Source organism: Copidosoma floridanum, unplaced genomic scaffold (assembly GCF_036245765.1).
Source record: "Copidosoma floridanum isolate Cflo_tuat_1 unplaced genomic scaffold, Cflo_Japanese_pri ptg000021l, whole genome shotgun sequence".
In the NCBI taxonomy this organism is placed as follows: Eukaryota; Metazoa; Arthropoda; class Insecta; order Hymenoptera; family Encyrtidae; genus Copidosoma; species Copidosoma floridanum.
The window spans coordinates 7,927,468-7,952,060 of NW_028321898.1; the positions used below are offsets into that span (position 1 = coordinate 7,927,468).

Here is a 24,593-nt window from a genome sequence, read left to right on the forward strand (position 1 = left end):
TACCGGATTTTAAAATACTATAAGCAATACACAGCCAGGTAAAAAACTGCAAGGAACTCCCGAAGTTCACGGCATAGATGAGGTCAGTCCATCATCTAGGTCAATAGCACTAAAGAACCGATCTAAAACAATAATGCAACCGTTTAATTGCTTCTGCCAAGAAACTGAAGTCAGCAAGCACCTTCAACAACGCCGAATAGCATACGGTATCAAATGCTAAAATCAAATGAGATTACCACTGTGAGTAGGTTTTATCCATACCGAGTCTAATGTCATCAGTGACTTTCAGCAATACAGTCTAAGTACTGTCTTCCTGGCGAAAAGTGGATTGTATGAGCGATATAAAAAAAAAAAAAAAACATGTCCCTAGATACTCGTGAATCTGTACGCTTATGATATGGTCAGTCACCTTAAGTAAAGCATATTCGCCACTGGTCGCATGTCTTTGGGTTCCAAGGAAGCGGAAATCTGAGATAGCAGCACAATAGTAGCCCGTTTCCATAGACTCGGCTAAATACAAGTTCTGAAAAATTTATTAATAACATATGTCATGCAAGAGCCACTAGAGGTAACGCTTCCCTGAGATACTGCAACGATATGCCACAGATGCTGCGCCCCTTAGATGCACACGAGCAATAAGTAATCGCTAATCTTATCTGCACCACGTCAACTGGACACAAATGTAAAGTCACCTCATCGCTTGAAGCACGATTCAACATAACTTTGAGTTCACTCGCGGTGCATAGCCGATGAGTGCATGAGATCGATACATGATTTTTCAGGAGAATTTTCCAGGAATAGGCAATCATCAAGGATAGGTATTTTCGCGGCGGTGTTCATCTGTCAGTGTGTGTGTATGTCAGAAATTGAGCGTAGCGTAGCGTCGAATAGCGCTATAAATAGTTATAATAAACAAGAACGTTCATAGAGATTTTTGTGTGTTTAGGACTCATTTTTTGCGAGAGATTCCTTTTAACAGTAGTAGCTGTCGCATACAAGTACCGCAGTTTCTGTGATGTTCGCAGTTGCAGCTTTTGGATGAGAGTGTATCTATGTTAAAAAAAGGTGTAATATCGCAATTAATGGTTTAACAAAATCTGTGTGTATTAAAGATAGTATACCTATGATTTAAAGAGGTAATGAACAAATGGTTAATTTGCTGAAAAAAAAAAAATATCTTGGCTTTTTCATACAATATATCAACTTTGATTTTTGTAAAATAACAAGATACTTACCTGTCAAAACTGTTTGAGGTTACAGCCACTTATTTATGAGACATTGCAAAAACAACGTACCTTCGAAAAAAAAAACATTTTTGGACGTCGTTTTGACGATTCTTCAGTAAAAAAAATGACTATGCCCGTTGCATCATCGTAAAATATAGGTCTCACCAAAATAAATGAGCTCTTGATCGATCGCTTTTGTCGACTCCACCTTTATTAAACCATTAAGCATTTGATGCTTTTTTAAAAACAATTGCGATTTTTCGTGAACAAATGAACTTTTTTTTGTAAAAGTTAAATGGGATATTTAGGTCAGTGAAAGACACATTTTTGAAAATTTTTAAGTGTGTAGTACCCTTATTTTTTTAGTTTAAAATATATTTAAATTACGTACTTTTTGACACTAATTTGTTAATTTGCTCATAGATCATTTACCAAATTTCACTTGACAGGTCTCAAAATCTTCAAATTTTTAATATCTACAAGACAAAAAAACGCCAGTTGTCTTACTTATAATATGTTTAACACAAAATTACAAGAAACTTAATTTATTTTGATTTTTGCACATACATCTGGTACTTGATAATGTTCTGTAAGTCCGATTTGGGATCAATCAAAAAAGTTGATCAATAAAACACCTTACTTGTCTTTAAACACTGTGGCAATAACCTTTCTGGTAATATGTTCATTTTTTATTTTATTTTTAGATCTCTTTTTTCTAGTTTTTTTTTTCAACCATCCTACAACGTTTAGTTTTTGGACTTAAGTGGTAAACTCACGTTTCACCTTTCGTGTCAGTCTGTCAACGAAGAGTGTTGCTTTTAAACATTATTTATTTTCTTGGTAAAAAACGGACAAGTAGGATGATTTTAGAGACAATGAAAATAGTTAATTTTATAGTAACTTACTAGAAAGTAAAAGAGGTACCGTTAAATTTTGTTTCTTCAATCATTGTGAAAGCTAAATCCTAACTTGTACAAGAGATGAATAGATAAACTAAAGATGGTAGTTACAGTCTGTATAAAGACATTTCATATCCAACCAAATCCAATACATTTCTGCGTTAAGAATTAAAAAAAGCTTTAAAAGTTTGCTCCACTAATGAATTCTATTTTTAAATAAAAAATCAACTGCTTTAATAATGAATTTTACCATATCGCTGTAACACAGATGCACAAAATGTTTGTAACTTGAAATATCTTTTTTTTTTTATAGAAGGTGTACGAGAGAAAGAAAAAAACATCATGGCTAATTTACTTAAACAAATTGCCTTTATGCGAGACAATACGTATCATTTAAACAGATGTATGTGGAGCGATGTACAGGAAGACTGGCCTTTTTATACAGAACAAGAAAAAGCTATTTTGAAAAGAAGAAGACCAGAAAATCTTACACCCCCGGGCTCAAGTGATGGCGGCTCTAGTGGTAATATTCAACATCAATTTTAATAGCTCATGAAGTCCTACTTATGTACTTTATTTTAGGTAGTGGTCAGTCGCCTAATTCTATTCATCCAGGTTCACCACCAACTGTTACTGCTTTACCGTTTAATGTTTTTGGTACTAAGAGACCTGGTTATTATCAGGGCAATGATGGTTTACCGACAAAAAGACAAAGAATTTCTCACTATCGTAAAAATGATCCAGATGTTAGTTACTCAGCATGTGATGATAGCACAAAGCTAAATATTACGGCCAATATCAACACTGCTCTTGACGAAAAACAACACCGAAAAGATGACCAATTCAGATATCATGAGGAAAAGTCATTATGTATTATTGAAAAGTTAAATGATTTTATAAGTAGCGACACTGATGATCTTGATTCAACAACTGTGACAATGTCTAACAAGCGTAATATTGTAAATAATAATGTATTGAGTATTCAAAATAGTTACCAAGCTTTTGATGGTATTGACCATAGTAATGAAAATCTTTGTCAATTCTCAGAAGATGATCTAAATAATTATCGTGAGAAAACAGTTACTAATTATAATGGATTGTACACTTCCATATCAAAAGAATGTGTCCCTACCAATGCCTTAATAAGCAACCAACAAAATTATGAAAAAGGTGAAAACAACGTTGAGGGTGATATCCTTAATGTATCTGAAATACGCATTTCGAACCAGTTTCACAGCGGGAATGAAACGGACTCATTTCTTACTATTTCTACATCACATACTTTTCCGGAGTTCCCTCATGATTTAAAATATTCTGATTATTCGAAGTAAATTCCCATTGATTTTTCTGTCATATTCATCTTTCTAGAAATATTTTACCTACGCATATTATTTTGCAGCCACTACACTACAATTCATAATTTAGAACAGAGAACACAATATAAAGCAGAGTTCAATGCTTATTATAAGGAATATAGAAAATTACATGTCCAAGTTGTTCAAATAAGTAAGCAATTCAGCCAGTTAAAAGATAGACTTGAAAAAAAGTCGTACGATGGAAACATGGAAGGCTATGAGGTTAGTTAATTTATCTTTTATTTCTTCTATCAGATTTAGGATCTAAGTAAACAATTGAGTCTACTACACTTCTTCAGCGGCTAGTGTAATCATCATAAATAAAGACCTAAAAAATTGACTGAAGAGACGTAACTACATATTAACTATGTGGACATAACAACAATCTCTAAAGAGTAACTACTTAGTCGATTTCAAAAAACTTTGGTTAAAAAGTTTTGTAATGTAAATTATAAAAAATTCTACAAAATAATCTTTTATAGTAATGTTCATATTTTCATAATACTGTGTATTGTATTTATTACTTCCTTAATTTTTACTAATGAATACTCACTGTTTTTATAAAATAAACCTGTAATAAACTTTCTTTCAATAGATTACACATAATTTTTTCAGAAAGGAAAATATCAAGCTAAGAGGTATGGCAATTAATAATTTTTATGAATTAATTATACTCATTTTAAAACACTTTATGCTTTGTTTTCAGACATTCTATTTGAAAATTACTACACTTGTACCATATTAAAATTTTTTGATATTTCAAAATGCCCTCATATGTGACATAATTGAAGGCAAATCCTTTTCTGAGTTCAACTCAAGTTTTACACGTTTTTTGTACCATAGCAGGAATTTAGACGGGTAGTTTAGTCTACAACTTGAAAAAACTTAAAAATAACTTTTTGATATGCTTGCCTTGGAATCCTGCACTTGAAATTAAGAGTCACAAGTTTATTTTTTCATTCTAATGGCAATAATAGTTTATAGCACATGAACCGCAACATAAATTGACACTTTTTTGGGAAACGTAGTCGTCTGAAAAAATTATTCAACGGACAGTTTTGATGGGAAATATTAGATAAATTATAGATATATTTTGTGAATTGCTAAATTAGTCAATTGCAATATTGGGCAGCTTGTAGTATCTAATTTTTTTTTTTAGAATATATTTTATTTTTGTTTTACACAACAAGAAATATTGTAATAGTAGATAAAATCAGAAAAATGTGTCGTACAGTTTTCAAAATTATTTTTAAACTTCGAAGCCTGAAAATAAGGGTAAACCCTAACCTGAATTTAGTAAATTATATTTCTCTTAATCATTTTTTATAAAAAATGAAACAAAAAAGTTTTAGATCTCGTCAAAATAGACGTATTTTGTATTTAACATATTCAGTTATGACATTAAATTGGCTCTCTAAATCGCAAACAATGCAAAAAATTGCAAAATTATCGTCCCCTCCTAACTTAACTTACTCGTTTTGCATTTTAGATCTTAAAGTTAATAGAAAACTCATACACCTTTAAAAAAATTCAACTTTTTTGTACCTAACATTTTTGTCTATAAGACAAAATTAACGCTATACATCGCAAAAAAATAAAGTTATACAGCCTGTTCAGAATATGTACGATCGATGCCTGAGGCAAAGTCAAGAGTGATAATAATCATTGTGTTTTCAGGCTTTAACTCTTTTTCTCGTGGAATGTATACATTTTTTCACCAATTCTGCACTGAAAAGTACCGACTTTTGACATAGTGTAGTAATAAAAGTAACATACTTCTTTTTATCAGACGTGGCTTATATACAATTTTTGCATAAATTTAGCCGCTTGTTATAAGTAATTACGTATCTTTTATTGATATTTCCAAACTATTTCACGGGGTATTCTTCTATAACTTTCAAATTTTTAACAAGATTTTTCAATATCAAATAAAACATGATCACTTTTATAGTTAAATAAGTAAGTGAAAAATAGAAGTTAACTTGTAGTGATCCTAAACAAAAAATTAAATCTTGTTCTTTATATGTAGGAGTGTCCTTATGGTCTTAGTAATTTTTGTTTTTTGATGTTAAAATCAATAAATAATAAGTGGTGAACTTGTTATAAAAATTTTTTTAAAAATGTAATTTTTTTTCTTATTTAGCAGATCATAAAATATGAACAATTGTTAATAAAGTATCATCAGTTTTTCTGATTGGAATGAGAATTTAATCCGTGTATATTTTAAAATTTAAATTTGAAATTTTCAAAGTATATTGCAATTACTTATGAAATATTTAACAAAATAGTTTTTTTAAACTGTTGCACATAAAAATTCCATTAATTATTTATCGTTACTAAAAGTTTTTTATTTGGACATCGTTGTTAGATTTATAAATGAGGATTGATCTTTTCAAGACATTGAATGTATTATTTGCTTATTTTCAAACCTCACAAATACAAAATAGCCGTACAAATAATAAAGAAATTCAGTTATCAGAAAAATTGAAACAAATAGTAATCGATGCAAAAAATAACTATAGTAAAGTTGGTACGATTGATAAAGAGATGTTGAACATGTAGAAAGTCTTTTCTTGGCAATAGTTAAATAGCTGATTGTGAAGTTCTACGTTATTTTTCTGATCCCAACTTTGCACCAAAAAATCAGTATATGTACGATACTAAAGATGTTGATTAATCATGATTACAAATAAAAAGCCGTAGAATATTGAAAAAGTGGAAAAAACGAAACTTACAAATTCAAACAGTCCAAAAAAACTTCAGGAAAGTGATATTAAAAAGTCAGCTCAAATGTTGCGCTCATACTATTAATAAAGGTGGTACGTATACAAAAAAAAATCGAACATTCATGCTAGTACACACTAGATAATTTTTGAGCTGCTGGAAAATGTTAAATTTTGGTACAAAATTAACTATAACGTGACCTTTATAATCTCGAACACTTAAAATTAAGACTGATGGCTGGTTCTTGACGAACAAAAATTAAATTTACTTGTTTGTAGAACGATTCTACAAATCCCGCTTCTTACATTACAGTATAGACGCAACAAATTTGCATTCATTGTAACTCATCTTATGTGATACTAAAATTGTGCTTTAATCGAATCAAAATTTTTATTGTTCTTTTTTTTTATTTGTGTATTATGTTGCTTTATTTGGAATTTTTTGTTTCCCTTTTTCAATTTTTTTCTATAATGGACCATACACTTATTAACAAGGCAGCTAATGTAGCCGGAGATGTCGAGTTGGTTCCAAAATCTAGAAAAAGTGTCGAGTTGTTTCGCGGGTGATAAAGCCTATGGTCGAGTTGGTTCCCGGGCGATAAGAGCATACGGTCGAGTTAGTTACTGGGCGAGAAGACTGCTCTATATCTATCAATAATATTCATTATTTTTCCCGTCACACTTCAATTAAGCTTCAGACTGTCAGTATAGAAATTTAAAATACTGGCGTGTTTGAAAAAATTATAAATTTTATTCCCACTAATTAAATGTTTAGTAAATTATTGCTCTTGGACAAATTACAAAGTCTGCGTAGGTAAAAATTTTGTTGAAACAGCTTTAATATACTGACGATGAGTAATAGAACCACTTTAAAATTGTAGCATTGCTTGTTGCACAAAATTTTCTGTGCAAATTTGTTTTTGGTACCTTAGGGAAAGCACTACGTCGAGCAGTACCAGAATTTCTTCGAATACGATCTACGTCTTGAACAATGAAGGTGTCCACGTACGTCATATTGCTATAATTCTTCGCGTAGAAGTTTTGCTGGACGCAAAGAGATATCTTCTACTGTCTTCCGTTTTACGTTGTTGCTAATTTTCCTTCAGTTTTGAATAGCTACATCAACGGAATCATGTGTGAGATCAATGGATGTTTCAATGATTTTGTTACACGAATCAACTTTTATGTAACTTGCACGATCTGAATGTACACGCCCAACGTTGAATATTGTTATTCAATTTTTTTTTATCATTAAAAGTATACTTATTTAAACGGATTAGAGGTTTTCCTTTTTCACTTGTCAGAAATTCCAGTATTGCACTACAACACTAAAATGACAATTAATAATTTTCAACTGTATTGCAGTATGCGTACATACCTTCTGTATCACAGTGAAAGTATTACTGGTAAAGAGCCAGCTGATATATGTAAACATAAACTGAATATAGTTCGTATTCAAAATTAAAAGGTTGTAGTGATTTCTTTGAAATCGAAGCTTTAAATTAAAGTTAGTTTAGACATTTGAGGCTGTAGTAATTCGTTGGAAATTGAAACTTTCAAGAGTACCAATGTACTGTATAAACATTTGATGCTACAAAATATATTCTTTTTTATATGAGCACAGGTTTTATAAACACCTGGGAACCAACTTGACCGTATGTTTTTATTGTCCGCAAACCAACTCGACCTATGCTCTTATCGCCCGGAAACCAACTCGACCATGCCCATTATGTTTGCTATATCTAGGGAGCCAACTCGACATCGGTCAATGTAGCTACAGTGTTACAATACTGCAATGATACCATAGGGCAAAAGAAGCCGTAAAATCACTAGAATGTGATAGATGGAGTGGACTATGCCATCTAGTCCAATGACAGTTAAGGCGCAACTTTCATATCTCACAATGCCTTTCAAAAAGAAAAATAAAAAAGTTGACCAACAACTTCAAGTCTCCTTGCTACATCGATCATGGTACTGTAAAACGCAAACATCGCATTTCTACTAAACTAAGCAAAGTCATGACTATTAAGTCGCCACTTCCAATTTTGTTATCATCTAACACTACAGCACATGATCATCTATAAAAAAATCGTATAGAAGATTCACAACAGCAAAACCTCGAGGAATAAGACACCATTATATTATTGTACTAATTTATTTATTTATTTGTTTCCTTATTTATTGATAGAATTTACAGGCCGTAGGCCCAATTACTATCAAATAACAAAGTGTGCTGCCGAGCGCAGCGCATAACGAATTTACAGTAGTGTAGTAACATAATTATAGCTATAAAAATTACTAAGTTGTATGTTATAAGGAATTGTATGTAACACATTAACTTAAGTTAATGTTCAATGTGTGTACATGATTAGTAATTGAAAGTTGTGAATAGTATTGAAATCAAGTGACTGTCAGTAATAATAAATATTAAATATTAAATAGTGCAACCTTGATTGAGTGAGCTGGCTAGTTAACAAGAATATTCATAAAGAAGATAATAAGTAAAATAAAATAAAATATCATGATCTCAGTACTAGTGAAGAAATAATTTAGAAGACTAAAAAGTGATGGAGTAGGACGAAACGAGTTAATAATTTGATAGTAGGATTTTATAAAGATTACTTTTGAAAACATTATACCATCAGTCTAAGACAAATTTTGGAAAGCGGTGTTAGATAAAAGTCTGAGTCGGATTATGAGGGAGTGGAAAAGGAAGTTAGTAGTTTAGATCTGGTCTGTGATATGTTAAGCATTTCTTAGGTCATGTTGAGTTTTTCTGACAGAGAATAGTGCAAGCAGGTCAGGGAATCTAATGAAATTATGGGTAAGCCTGTGGATAAAAAATGTGTCATGGTATTTATGTAAATTTTCACAGGTAAATAGTGAGTTATTAGATAGATAAAGAGAATAATTGTGATTAGTGTATGCTATATGAAAGTCTATTTCATGGAAGGCAAGTCTAAGAGTACGATGTAGTATACTGTCAAGTTGAGAAAAACTTTGATGAGTGTAAGGGGACTAAACAACCAAAGCATAAGTTATATGTGCAAGTATTCAGGACTTAAATAAGTATATGATGGACTCTAGTAGTGCAAAATCACGCGTAGTTTGTTGTATACAGCTTAGGAGCTTTAAGCATTCAGAGATAAACTTACTAATATGGTATTTTAAGGGCCACGAGGAATCGAGAGAAACACTCAGTTCAGTTAGAGATTCTACCCGTTTCAATTTATAAGAGAACTTAATTTTTTTCTTGTCGTATTTTTTCATTCAGTTGATTTAATTACAGTTACTGTTGACAACTTCAAAAAAAATTATTTCACATGGATATAACTGTTTTTACTCTTATGATTTCTGAGGGGTTGCAATCAGCTAAGAGAAGAGCGTGTTACACCCTATGACGTATAGTTAATATTTATCACTTCGAAATACCTAGCTATGTTACAAAATCATATAAAGCAATAGCTCTGCTATTTTTAAACATCGAATAGTATACCTGCTTCTGTAATCGCACGACTTATAACTTACTTACTTTGGAAAGAGCTACTATCGCAAAATTTAAACCACACGCACAATGTCGAAACAATTTTATAAAACACTCACTTTACGATATTCATTACTGCTGTTACGTCCGAACTTCCATAAGTGAAGGATAGAAGTCGTAGATTCGTTCTACGAACAAATAAATTTTATTTTTGTTTGTCAGGAACCAGCCGTTAGCCCAAAGGCCTTATTTGCTTTTACTTTTAGTATACTTTTATTTGGAATCGTTGACTCGGCGTTATGGTGTTAGGTTTCATCGAACGATATGTATAGAGTGGTGTACGCTGTGCTGGCGTTGACCTACTGTCATAGTTTATGTCTTATGTCATACGGTAGTAGCGTATCTTATTCGTCTTTTTATCTCACGTCCTTGTAAAGATCTTTATCATACAGTGTCTATTTTATTCTTCCTCGATATTCAATTTATTCATTAAGGTAAGAATAATGTGTCTATCACTGAGAATTATTAGATCTTGAAACGTTTCACGTAATTTTTTTGAAATAAAAAAATTAATCTAATCAACAACCAAGTTATCTCTTATCTGATGATTTAATATGCTTAGAAAAGCCAGGAATAGGTAATTTTACAAAAAATGTAAATAATAAAGTTTCAGATTCGCATGTACAATGCTATACAACTTATAGTTTCCTTAACTTAACTTACTTCTATGATCGTTGATTAGCTGCTGCTTGCGCGCACGCACTCACAAGCTTACAAGGTTGACCGCAATGATGTTCTTAATCCTACACGAGAGCACTCTTGGCGATGACAATGATTAGGCTTCTGCTTTTAACGTCGGGACCCAAGTCGACGGTCCTTTCTTTCTTGTTCCTCCTTGATTCACTTCTTAGGTGATCTTACAGTGGCCTGGTTTTCTCGAGCTATTCTCACACAGCTTAGTTCCCGAACGAAGTCTTACATTTGCTTGAAATGCACGCTTTTAACACGTAGCTTAATCACCAAACTAAGTCTTACATCCACTTGAAAGATGCAACAGAACTCACTCTCCAACCTTTATAGTTACTTTGGAGCACTTGATGAAAGAGAAAAGGCGAAGATTGTAAGGTGCGAGTAGTTTTTATACTCTTGCTTTTAAGGAGGACGCGTCAGGTTGGTGATCTGGACGACCAATCAGAGCTTAACCTTATTATCCTCGACTGATACGAGGACAGTCGTGGTGCAATAATTTCACAGTCATTGATGGTTAAAACTGCTGATCTCTCGGAGTTTACATTAAGTACACGTTTCTGTCAAAATTGTATATGATGTTTCTTGTTGACCTACGCAGTAAAAAATATTGAAAGTATTGAGTATTCACAATCTTAGATATACCACTGCGAATTAAAGTTGTAAGATGAGCGTTTTATAAGATTGTTTGAGGTTGCACGCGTTGTTTCTAGTTTTGCGACGGTAGCTTGTTTCAAAAGAGGTAAGTTATATGTTACGCGATTGCAGAAGCAGGTATACTGCTCGATGGTTCGAGATCACTGAGCTTTTGTTTTTTATAATTTAAAACGAAACTCTGTGTTTTAAAGTAATTAATATAAAGTATATGACATAGAATGTCACACTGCGTATGATGCACAACAAATATTGTACATAATTTAGACGTCAACATGTACTGAAATATAAAACCTAAAAGATCAGCATGTTGAACCATTTATCTCTGTATAACTATTGCGCCACGATTGTGCTTGTGTCAATCGAGAGTAATTAAGTTAAGCTCTGATCGATCGTTTCGATCTAAAGTCTGACGTGTTCTATTTAGATGCAAGAGTATAGAAACTCCTTGCATGTACAAATATTTGCCTTTTTTCTCTTATTAAGTGCTTTAATGTAAATATAAAGTTTGGAGAGCGAGTCCGATTGCATCTTTAGAGTGAATGTAGGACTTGATTCGGTGATTAAACTGTGAATCAAAAGCGTGCATTTCAAGTAAATGTTTTGACGCTAAAAGCAGTAGTCTAACCACCGTTATTGCCACGAGCACCCTGTTGTAGGGTTAGAACCATCGTTGCTGTTAACCTTGTAAGATCTTGTGACTACGTGCACACAAGCAATGGCTAACCAATGTTTATCAAAGTAATTTAAGTTATTGAATTGAAATTTTTTGAAACATTGTGAATGCATACTTAACAAATTTATAATTTATATTTTTGTAAAATTTTAATATTTTTAACTGTACTAAATTCCTCCAATGTTTGGATAAAACAAATCTTAGCTGTTAATTTAATTTTTTTTTCAAAATTTGAATGTATTAGAATTAAAGATTCCGATTGATAAAAACCAGTTTTAACTTTATATTATGAATCGGATACGAAGCGAAACTAAACAGGCTATCGTTTGACAAAAAAATTAATAAATCGAATCCAAAAAAATAATAAACAGTTTAACTTATGACAAAAACATCTTCTTAAGGACGGTATGTAAGAGACGGATAAAAATGCTACATTTGTATTACAAAAAACAGAAATTCATAGAATTCAATAAGACGTCCAAAGACAGTTGGTGAACTATTAAAGACAACGTCCGATGTGGTACTGTCATGTTTTTGTATTTATTGAAAAAAAAATCAACTTTTCGACTGTTTGGACAACGCCCTGGCCCCCATTAGGTACAAGGAACTGAAGAAATATTGTTTTCATTTTTAATGAATACAAAAATATGTCAGTACCACCATCAAACGTTGTTTTAAATCAAACATTTGTATACCAGGTCAACGTCGGTTTGGTGTATGATACACTAATATCATTACGTACATATTACTCAGTGAAACCTATCACCAGAGCGCCAAGTCAGTGACTTAAAGGAAAAGCTTTGTGTACGTAAGAGCCATTAAGGTTTTCTGGCTGATGGATAGTTTCTGATGAACAAAAATTAAATTTATTTGTTTGTAAGCGAACTCTATAAATTTTTCTCTTCATTAAGAACTTTGGATATAACAGTCATTACAATGGAAATAATTTGCCCATTAAAATTTCAATTCTTAAAATTCCTTGGTATTTGTAAGACCAAACACCCACTCAGTACCATGTGCATCCTAACTTAAAAAAATTTCCTTGGTAGACAAAGATTTTACAGCAACTTGGAGCTAATTAAAGTGTTATAAACAGTGATAAACAACTCATTTAAAGAACTTGATAAATTGGATCACATAGATAATTTAATTAAATTCAAACACCGATATGATATAAGTATTAGCATTTGTATTTAGATTCCACGTAAACCCATTGCAGGACTTTACATATCCTATGTCCCTATACGAATCTTTCGTGCGGCCCCTGTATGAAGATCTCTCCAGACGATTCGATCATCTATCCAACTGGGTACTATTTACAGGGCACAGTGATTGTCTCAAGCACTTCCCAGCTATTATTAAGTTTAATGAAAAAAAATTCTCCAATAAACCGTCTAACTTATTGTACTGATCCTTTTAAAATTGATAGTGACTTTACCTAAAGAGCTGACTAGGTATTGGCTTTTTCTTGAAGAAAAAAATCTCTGGAGATTCAGACATAACTAAAAAAAATTGACTATTTTCTTGAAAAATCGTAGTATCACATCTCAAAATACTTATTTAAAAAAGAATTGTGTTACTTATCGTACTTTTTTTACACATACTTATTAGAAATATTTCAGAAGGGCTAATCATTTTATGTAATACTAATAACTTTTCATAATTTTTATAAATTAAGTTAGAATAAAGGTCTTTAGAAAATATTTTTATTAAATTTAATAATGTCTTGACAAACAATTTTTTTTTACTCAACATAGAGATTACGACTGGTATTATTTTTTATTTTGCTCTCAAGGTCACATGGATCAATTATTATTTAAAAATTGTACAAAAAATCTTAAATAATTAAATATTAATTTTTTTCTCTTTTGAAATCTTACGAGAGTCAGCTATTGAGTATGAGTCCATTAAAAAAAAAAAAACCTTAAAAAATCTTTTTTTAATAATTCTCAACATAATTTTTAGGAAGGTTAATACATTATTACAATTCACTTACAAAACAGAAAAAATTAGTTTAAAAGCAATAGGGCTATGTGGCTAAGCCTTAGGATAAAGGCTTAGACTACGTAAACACGTTAATTGCATGGTGGTGTCAGTGTATTTTATCGTTCTGATACAATCAAAATATTTTTTAATAAATTTAGATTGAATTTCCTCTCTTTTTTAGCTTATTAGTTCGAAAACAATTTAAAAGGCTGTAAGACACGCCTATGTGCTTTTTTTATCACTGTATTTTTTATTATGTAAAACGGAAATAAGAGTTCAGAGTATAAATTATTACAAAGCGTTGTTCAGTATTAATAAATGTAAAATTTATAAAACTAAAAAAGCCAGATTACACTCCTCTTAGAAGTCTTGCCTTTTTATGTTGGTTTTGCCTTTTTCTTATCCTTTTTTAGTGATCTTCTAAATGTAAGGCAGCTTCCACAACCAGCTTTGTAATTAATGTCACTAGTCTTGCAAAGAAAACACTGTGCTGGGATAAAATAATTTTTCGTTTGGTAGTTGCAGCTGCCACATTAAAAGCGTAGCTTTGATCTGTCTACTTCTATTCAATCATGCAAAACATGTTCGTACTACAGGAATCGTAAACATCTAGTTATGGCCAGTCTCTTTCCCACACTGCAGGAGACAAACCTATTTTCGACTTTGCTTGAATTCGATCTTGCCTATGTGCTCCACATGCTTTGCAGCCGTTTTGTCAAGTATTACATACAACATTTTTCGTCTTCGAGTATTCGAGTATTCGTTTTAATAAGATAGATCTTAAAGTCTTGATCAAGATTTTCTATGACCTTTTCAAAGGATTCCCTAATTCTTCTTTCTTCAACGTTACTGTCTAGATTACAGACTCGAGCATCGTTTTTCGTGCTGTAGTAACTAATTTTCCCTTGCCAGTTTACAATTTTATAATAAGTTGGGAGAATTCTGCAGCATTCGTACTTCCTTTTGCTTTTAAAAGCAGATATTTTTTTTTTTTTTGGTGGCGACAACACTTTTTACAACAACTCCTGGCTTCTCAGATTAAAAAAAGTCTTTAATGATTTCAGTACTTTGGCAAAGGTTTGCTCTTCGCCTTCTTGACAAAGACTTTGGTTATCGTGTTGGAATTTTTCTTCTATTCCTTTCTATAACTGAAAGAAACCTTTCTCAGCTTGGCATTGCCTGTTCTCTTTTTTCCAAAACTTCTGATTTAAGGCTCTTTTTTGGGCTATTCAAAGGACTTCTGGTCCTCTTAACTCGTTTTACATTGTTGAGAGTACAGTTTGAAGTCTTATCTGGATGTGATGGCAGAATTCATTTTTTTTCCTCTCTGTACTGCAATGAATTGAAAGTTTCCTAAGAATATTTTATATGCTTGTCTTTGCCATCGAAAACCTCTCCAGCGCTCCGATGCTATCAGATGTTCATGGACAGCTCAAGGAACATATTTAACAATCGTAGCCGTGTCAGTATACGTTTGGTTAATGGCCTCAAACATCTTTTCTATAACCTTTTCAGGTAACTCAAATTGTTCCATCTATTTAATTCGCCTTTTCTTAAATTCAACTCCTTTTTGGATCATAAAGTCACCTTCCCTTGCGTCTGCTTACTGAAGACGTTTGTGCTGTTCTCCTTACTAAAGTTGCTGATTGAGAGGCTCGATCCATGCGACAGTTACCCAAGCTTTCAGTGGATCGGAACTGTTGGTGGGCTTTCTCAAACCTAACAACCGCCTGGGGTACTTATTTTGCACTGACATTCTTTACTGTCGTATCTTATTTATGGCATACCGATCGATAAAGGTCAGAATTACTTTTTATTGAGAATAAGAATCCCAAAAGAGTTTATACCAGCACAGTAGCCCTCTTCATTACTAAAGATTTATACTACTTACTTTGACCACCAGAAGTTGCTATTCTTCTTGAGCTTGACCAGCATGGACTACCCTGGCATTGTGTAAAAAGTGTTAAAATAGTGTTTGTGTATAGTGAATGTTTGTATAAATGTACTGCAAGTGCCTCTGGAAGCTGAGCAATAATAGACCGGGCTTAAACATTAATGAACCGGGATCAATTATTCGCACCCAATTTTTTTGTTCTTTCTTGTTCAAAATATAGTTATGTACCTGAAAGTTCATCTTGCCACCAAGAATTTGGTCAGGTATTGCTTAAACAATTTTTTTCTAAACATTTTCGCCAAAGTTGTTTTTTCGACCTAAAAAAAATTTTGTTAGATTCTTTGGCACATTTAGAACAAAAAACCAAGTGGAATGTATGCACCTAAACCCCACAGTTATCGAGTAAAAAATTCCCAGAGTTTCAAAAAATGAATTTTTTTCAATTTTTAGGGCTCCACGAAAATGCTAAATGAAAATATTTTCATATGTTACAACACACGTCATAAACTACCAACCTTCCTGTACAATCTCCAAAAAAAAAAATGCCAAAAAGTTGAGTGGCAAGATTGTTTATTTCAATAAACGTTCAGGGCGTTTCATAGCGCGCTCATATGTGAGTGTATAGCTATATATACGTTTTGTGGCTCAGCGTGTAGTGAACATATACAGGTATATACTAACATGTGAGCGCCCTGTAAAACGCCCTGAACGTTTATTGCAAAAAACAATCTTGCAACTCAACTTTTCGACATTTTTTTTCGAGATTGTAGAGGAAGGTTTATAGCTTATGATAGTGTGTTGTAACATATGAGAATATTCTTATTTAGCATTTTCATGGAGCCCTAAACATCGGAAAAAATGCATTTTTCGAGACTTTGGGAATTTTTCACTCGAAAACTGTGGGGTTTAGGTGTAAACATTCCACTTGGTTTTTTGTTCTAAATGTGCCAATATTTTTTTCAGGTCGAAAAAACAACTTTGATGAAATTGCTTACAAAACAATTGTTTAAATAATACCTGACCACATTCTTGAGTGGCACGATAAACTTTCAGGTACATAACTATATTTTGAAGAAGAAAGCACAAAAAATTGTGTGCGAATAATTTTTCCTGGTTCATCACTGTAAGAGCCCGATCTTGAAGTTTATCATCTCATAACTGGAGCAAAGGACTCGACAGAACGGGCTGGCGTAAACAATCCATTAAAAAGTACCACCACGTAGCCTCACCAGTAATGGTAAGCCTAGATAAGTTAGCCCACCACGTCTTTTTTGTTTACGAGACATACAGCTATATCAGGTATGGTTACCTCGTATTATCTGGGCCCCATTGTCCGGCTTCATCCACTGCCTAGGCCCTTATTCTAGCCAGAAAGAGGCAACGCTGCCCGACACCATGAACAGCCTGTAAGTATACCTGTCTTAGTTTGGTGTAAGTGCGATGCTTGTATCTAATAAAAGAAGAATGTTACGACCGTCGGTTACTTTTGCACACAACTACTGGAGCCAGTTTTTGTTTGCCTGTTCGGGTATTTGAATTCCATGGTGCCCCTCAAATTTTAAGAGTGTTTCTTCATTTGCCGTCTGAACAGCACCCAGTATAAAAAAAACTAGCAAAAAAATCCTGGCAGTAATAGGAGTTTTTTTTAAGGAGAAAGGAAAAATGTGTTTATGCCCACTGCAGTGGAAGTGATAGTGTACGACTCCGTAGATTTTTATTATAACACAACCAATACACTTTAAAATCTTTCCTAATGCCACATGGCTCTTTTTAACCATGAAACCACGTCAGCATTACTTCAGAGCGAAGCTACCAGAGATATCATTGTATTTTACAGTGTTAGCCAACAAGCTAACCACTAGTTGCTGGAGTTACCAATTCTTTCAAGTCCTGAAAGAGATTTGGGGTCTTTAAGATCTGGCACCCGTTCTCAGATCTCATTCGTAGGCTGTATTCTTTACCAGCGCTACTTTATTATTGATGCTTTTCTTAGCTGATAAGTAAATGTACTAAGTGCAGCATGAGTTAGCGTTTGATTTTACTCCCCCTTTTTACCTTATTACCTCAGATGGCTTACTGGATGATGGCAGCGTCTCACACGGTGACTGTCCCTTCTTTCTTCTTATTGCGGACCACTGATCCGGTGCAGCTGTCCTCAGCCCTTTATTTCTCTTCGGTGCGGAAAATCTCTGAGATGATGCTTTAGGATGCGAGTGCTGCAACAAGCTTGTCTACTAACTACTGGTGCTCACGATGTCATCTATTACACTCGAAGAACGTGTTTTTAACAATTTTATTCAATGCTGGGTAGTAAGCGTATCTAAAGGATGCTGTTACTACCCTAGGCATTAAACTAGCTATGCCAGGATAATGTTCTTCTGACTCCTCTCGAAATGCTTTAGGAGTGGACAAGAGATCACCCTCTTCAATGAAGAAGGCTTTATCTTTACCACTGAATCTAAGCCATGGAATCTTTTTAGAGAGATCCAATATCCTAGGCTATATGTGTCTCTATCTACTTTAGTGATGAGTTCGTGCCAGCATTGACTCTTGATCACCTTGATCGGCTTCACTAAGACTTTTTTGTTTTCCTACATGCAGCCACAGCCACCTTCACGTCCTCACATAGTCTGTGTCGCTGTGCAAGACGATAAAGGCGCTGCGCCTCCCCACACAGGTTGGCAATTTCTTGAATCCACTAGTAGCATGAATGCTGGCCCCATCACACTACGTGTTATACTATTCTCTAACACGTCTCATGCTTTTATTCACGAGCAAGCAATGGCCTTGGAATTGAAGCCACTTTTTAAAAATGCCAATCGCTACGTTGGAAAATAATTAGAAACTAACGTAGGTTACACGTCCACACTTTACCCTTAGCCACACGAACCCATCTGCGCCTTTGTTGTTGAATACGAGAAGTTGTCACTGTTGACCAGGACAGCCGTGCATTTAGTCATGTTTGACATTCGGCAGTTCCAGTGAAGTGGTTGTTTTCCAGCTTTAGGAGCAATCTCATGTCACGTGGCATTTTCCACTTCACCTCCTTAACACACTGGTCTGGGATTCACCGCACTGCTTCGCAACTGTCCAAAGCCCAGGCACTTAAAGCAATGCTCAGCTCTGGATTGAGGCCACATTCTGCAGTTAACCCAGCAGAGCCTTACATAGTCCCTTTTGACGAGGATAAGCCCTTTGACATATGTCCTCGGCAACATTTAAAGGCTGTGCTTTTTCTCAGGGGATTTAATTTTCTCAGCCTTTCCTCGTTTCCCTCTTTTCTGGATCTTTGTGCATTGTCCCAAGCTCAGGTATTTAAGGCAACGCTCAGCTCTGGATTTGGGTCACATTCGGCAATTTAGCCAGCCCAGCCTTACATAGTTCCTTTTGACGAGGACTAGCCCTTCGACATACCTCCTCGGCAACATTTAAAGGCTGTACTTTTCTCTCAGGGAGTTTACTTTTGCTCAGCGTTTCCTCTTTTTCCCTTTTTCTGGTTTTTTCTCCATTTTTCTTCTTTGGCTTAAAAGTCACTTGCACCACCCTCTGGATGTGGCTTTTCCGGGCTTTTTCAAAAGTTTGCTTTCGAGTCGGAGTTTTTTTCCTCCATCGTTTCCTTTATTCCTTTGTTTTCGTCTTTGCTGATTTAGAGTGCCAAGATGAGACATTTTTTTATTTCAAGCTTCACCTAAAAGCGCTGAAAAGTACTTGAAGCAGTTGTGTGGGCTTCGCAACAAGCACCCTCAGCTGCAACATCATCTTGACAAGAGTATTGAACGCAACGTCTGTGCTTTCTATTAGTTGGACCTTCTGATTAGGCTTGCCCAGTCCAGTGTATTCTTGCAAGAAACAAGTCTTATCCTGAGATTGACACGGACCTGAACCGGAGCTGGAGTGAATACGTGATTTCAGGATATAACAGGCCCTAATACGCTAGTTCATCTCTACTCCCTCAAGCTTTATGTCCAAACCAAGAACCAATCCACTCTCTAGAGAATTTATGGCCGACATCACGCTACAGAATGCTCTCACCACGCTCGAGAAGCCCTGCAGCTAGGGAAGACCGAAAACGCTCCACCAGCGATCCTGCCAGCCCCAGGAAGCATTCCCTATACCAGGCAAACATGGAAGCAGCTCTATGATTTCCCAGCCTCCTCGCTGACCCAGCCCAACAAGCTCCCGCTGGGGCCAAAAAAATCATAGCAACAGTACAGCAAATCTACCTTTACTACACGTACCTGCCAGTGTTGGTTAGAAATCTAGCCTTATGTCTTGGAGTCAGCAGAAGTCAAAGACAGCTTGGGTCTCTTCATCACGCAACCTAGGTATCACCTTACTACGCAGGATATTCCTTTCGCAACTTACAGGTTACACCGCACTGCAAATATGGCAGACTTTCTTCCTCCCGCCAGGGATCACTTTTTTAGGAGCTATGACGTGTATTTTTTCTTTCGCTAAATCACTTACTATCTGTGCAAAGATACTGTTATCAAACACTCTCTTACGTCACTGCTCGATAGTCCCATATCTCTCCTCCATTGGATCTTGTCTAAAAGGAGGTTCGTATCCGGGATACTAAACAATATCATATTTATTATGTCTACTTCTAGTATTTATCCATCTAATCACACGTGCGCGTTCACAGATACAGATATAGACACACACACTCAAAAATATGTCACGCCAACCTCTCGCACTTAATTATCCTGGATTGTAGTACTTAAATTTCTAATTTTTTTTGTCTTCTTGTACCGTAATACTTACTTAAAGTTTTCCCTCTCTCATGCTCATCCTCGCTTTTTCTTTCTCTCTCTACGTTTTAATAAAACATGTAGATTACTGATACGTTTTAATACGTGTACTTTTATTGTAGGCTCTTCGCTTATTAACTTACTTTAATAAAAAAACTACTTGAAACTTGAAAGAATGGTAGACTAAAGTATTCTGCAGTTATTTCTAGATGACAAATTTTTTTTCTTGTAGTATGTAATTCCATGTATTTTTCCAAACGGTATTACACATGACATTACTAATCCAGAACTCTTTGCGTAAAGCCATATGTAATATAATACCACGTGGAATCATAGAGATATAAGAGAAAAGAGCGCTAAATCTACATTACTCTGTCTGTCGATATTTTCATTAGTGTGAGAGAATTGAATTTATTTATTTATTTCATAGACTAAGGAGTCAGAAACGAGCTCAATGGTAGCCTGAGGGATACCAGTGCGAAAATTCTCTGTGTGACTCTTTCCAATCACAGGAGTTGGATAAAAACACACAAAAAAATTTTATAGCGTTCTCTCTCACACCGTAGGACACAGCTTAGTACAGGGTTTTGGGAGTTTAGTGCACTTTATTCTTATATCTCTATGCGTGGAATGCCGTATAGCTTTTCTGAAGTAATATCATATGGAATTCTATCATCCATTTTTTGGTGGGTAGCCTAGTTAAAATTTCCGATCGGAAATATGTGTGAACGTGTCGTTCCTAAACGGCGCAAAAATCTAAAAGTATAAAACTGAAAGTATATAAAACAAGGCAGCAAAAGTACTCGCGATAAATTTTTATAAATGTAAAAGGAGCAATTGAAAAATTAATTTTTAAATTAAAATAATGTTTCATTGCCAAAAAATTATATATTTAAAAAAATAGTTTTAAAAAAAAGTCTTTATTGAAGCTTGGCTTCTGTTATAGGTCCAGCGGCCCATTGTTTTTTCGTTTTTTTTGTTTTCTATTGGATTTTTTATGAACGAATCTATAAATGTTATTATAATCAAGTGTACAGAGTCAAAATCTATCTAAGTTAAGCTTTACTATTTGGATGCAGCTTTACCCACAGTAAATTTTTAGTTTAACTTCTACGTGGTGTGTACTTTTCTTAAGATTATTTTTAGTGCAGTTTTACCAGTCTTATGCATCATTTATCTTACACTCGTATTGCGTTGTTTTAAATGCATTGTGCTTACAATTCCTACCATTTACCCTATCAACTTTGATTACTTAGATGCGACAACACAAAAATGCTTAAGAGCTATAGCAATGGCCTCTTAGAATTGCTCCATGTCTCATTAGTCCTTTCATCTGGGCTGCATTGCGATCTTTATTTAATCGAGAACAAAGGGTGACTGTTGTATTCGTGCTCGCCTGTGTGAGTTGAAGCGTGGTGTGAAGCCTGATCAGGAGTGTAGTTAGCGCATGGAGCATCATGATGCAAACCGTGAATTTGGTAGGCTTGTTGGCCTAAAAATGTCGAAAGATGGTGTCTCGGGGATCCTTCACAGCATAGAACAAGACTGACATAGGGTGTGTAGATGATGGGAAAAGAATTCTAGGCACTTCGCCGCTGATGTGGGGGTAGCTGCATCGGTGTCTGATATACCATTTGGATGGGAAAATTTCGACGAGAATCAGTGCTTCCTGCAATTTATGAGGTCGATCAGTAGACTTAGATCCGAGAATATAGCACGTTCTAACTCTGTAGATAAAGTGCCTGAATAATCGATTCACTTAGGTATTGGAGCGGGATAATTGAATTGCTAAGCTCGCATCCGAGAATGCATCTCTGTGCGCCAAAGTACGGAAGCTTATGACGAATTCTGTTACCACTTCTAATCCACCAATGAGAGAAATAAAATTTACGGGTGTGCCGACTTCCTCTGATCAACTGGTGATTGCCACTGTACACGCTCTGCTTGTATTGCTGGGTTTGCAGAAATTGCGCAGTGATGTCCTAAAAGTGTGCCCGTAACACTATACAGAAACAAAGGTCAAGACTCAGGTGAAAGCCCTTTGAGTCCTCAAATTGAAGTCCCCGTCTTCAAGTCTCTCGTGGCAACCTTTAACTCTACTGTTACTAGAAACTTTGTAACGTAGGCAAAAAATCATGTAAGGATGTTGCGTTTTTGGCGCTTTGCCCTGGCTCGAGTGATAATTTAACTATCAGGCTGTACGACGTGTTGTCGTGCCCAGCCTAAAAACTTTTTTTGGAAACCAAGGACGTGTGAGGTTGTCGATTCTCTAAAGATATCTTGTGTGAGTAAAAATGAACTTCTCTTGATTAAATTGAGTTCTGGGATCTTATGTAGGCTTTTGTTGGCGTCGGTACATAGGTATCCCAAAGGAGAAGTTTTGTCTAGGTTTTTTGATGTTTTTAGCAGGTGTTTCTCACGTTACCCTAACGTGATGATCATAAGTGATCTGAATACCAATATGTTAAGTGACGACTATTACGTGGAACACTTGCGAAGGCTCTTATTTGTCTACTCAACGACATTAGCCCAATGTAAGGTAATGCACCATGGTAAGAATGATCACACTTTGATTAACCGTATAGCTGTTGACTTACTGGACACGGTGTCGTTTAATTCTCAATTTTATTAACCTTCTGTTAATGGTCACAATTTCATTTATATGGATTATCAGTTTGAAGTGGTGGATATCAATAAGTTCCATTAACGTTTGCAGGAATTTAGAGGCTTCTCAGCAGAATGATTCTGGGCTGGTCTCGATGTGGAAATGCAACGTGGGAGCCATAATTTATACAGAATCGATGTCAATGTGGCTTTTGCCATGTTTAAAAATATAGTAATTAGTGCCTTGGATAGGCATGCCCCCTGCAGTGATAGGCATGTTAATTTCTTACAGAGAGCGCCTGCATCTTAATTCGTAAATGATCTTAGAACGCCCTACAAATACCGTCACTAGCTGTAGAAGAGGGCCGCACGCCAACGCTCTGGTAGGACCGATCTGATGGTGGAATATGGGAGGACTCAAGTTGCACTAAAATTACAGATACGTAGGGCTAGAAAATTGTTTCTCTAGAATGCTCCAATAATGTTGCTTAAATAATGTTGGAAGCTGTAATTCCTAGCTAACTCTTTGCCGTTTTAGAATTTTTGCGCTTGGACCCGTTTTCCCGCTTTCCAGTCTCTCCCTGAATTTCCTGGCTGATTCTTACTCGTCATTGGTGTGCAGGAACGCTCCCTGCTCAGATGAAGACCTGGCAGACATAGTGGGCTGGCTTTCCAATAACGGTTTCTCGTTTCGCCTAGTTACGGTCATCGAGGTGCATCAAGCTATGCTCGACTGTAGGGCTAGAAGACGGAGTGTTAGTAGCCATGGTATGTCTCTCAACTACTTTAAGGTGTAGAGACTGTTGTTGTATTATTCTTGACCTATTTATTTAATACATCGTTAGCCTTGGGTATTTACCCTAGTATGTGGAAGTTATCATCGTTAGTGCGACTCTCAAAGTTGTCAAATCCTAAGTCTCTTTTGAAGATTTGACTAATCGTGAATCAGCCTTATTATGCAAAGTTGTTTGACTGTTGGCAGATAAACTAAATATGTCAGTATTTAGAGTCTGCTTTTCTCCTTTTAATAGTTCAGTCTGGGTTTTGTTGCTGGCACAGCACTCAGACTACGCTCTTGCGGATATTGGATGACATTAGGTAGGGAATGGATAGGGGAATTATGATGGTTTCGTAGTTGTGTTCAGCGAGGATCTGACTTGTAATGCCCTTGTCACGCTCGTAGGTTTAAATAAAAGGCTATATCCCTCTTCTAAAGTATGAAAAAGGTGCTGGCTGGTTTGTTTCTTCTGTCATACTTCGATTACGCAGAATTGTTCTATCTAAGTATGTCAAAATATCCAGACACTATACCGTACCAATTGTGCAACACGGTTGTCCGCTTAACTTTTAAAGTGAGTTGGGACGTGAAAGTGCGGCCGTACTATAGATGTCTGGGGTGGTTGACTAACAGAACACTCCAAAGGTATTTTTTGGGACAGGTCGTCTATTGCTTGCTAGCAACTAGCAGGCCTCAATACCTGCGTGACTTACTGGTCGGGGCTGAGGGGGGGGGGGAAGACGCGATGTTTGGCGAGAAGAATGGTTTAGGATATTCATAGGGCTTTCCCCCGAATGTGTACGTGTAAGCGATCAT

The 24,593-nt window shown here is 35.1% G+C and overlaps 1 protein-coding gene across 2 annotated transcripts in view; it reads left to right on the forward strand.

Annotated features, from left to right (window-relative positions):
* Positions 1–24,593, forward strand: part of Su(Tpl) (Suppressor of Triplolethal) — a 415,814-nt gene that overhangs the window by 328,769 nt on the left and 62,452 nt on the right. For both annotated transcript variants that reach the window (XM_089594169.1, XM_089594170.1), the window contains 3 exons: positions 2,439–2,648; positions 2,708–3,452; positions 3,525–3,702. In XM_089594169.1, the coding sequence (XP_089450295.1) occupies positions 2,439–2,648; positions 2,708–3,452; positions 3,525–3,702 (1,133 nt within the window). The remainder of the gene's footprint in view (positions 1–2,438; positions 2,649–2,707; positions 3,453–3,524; positions 3,703–24,593) is intronic.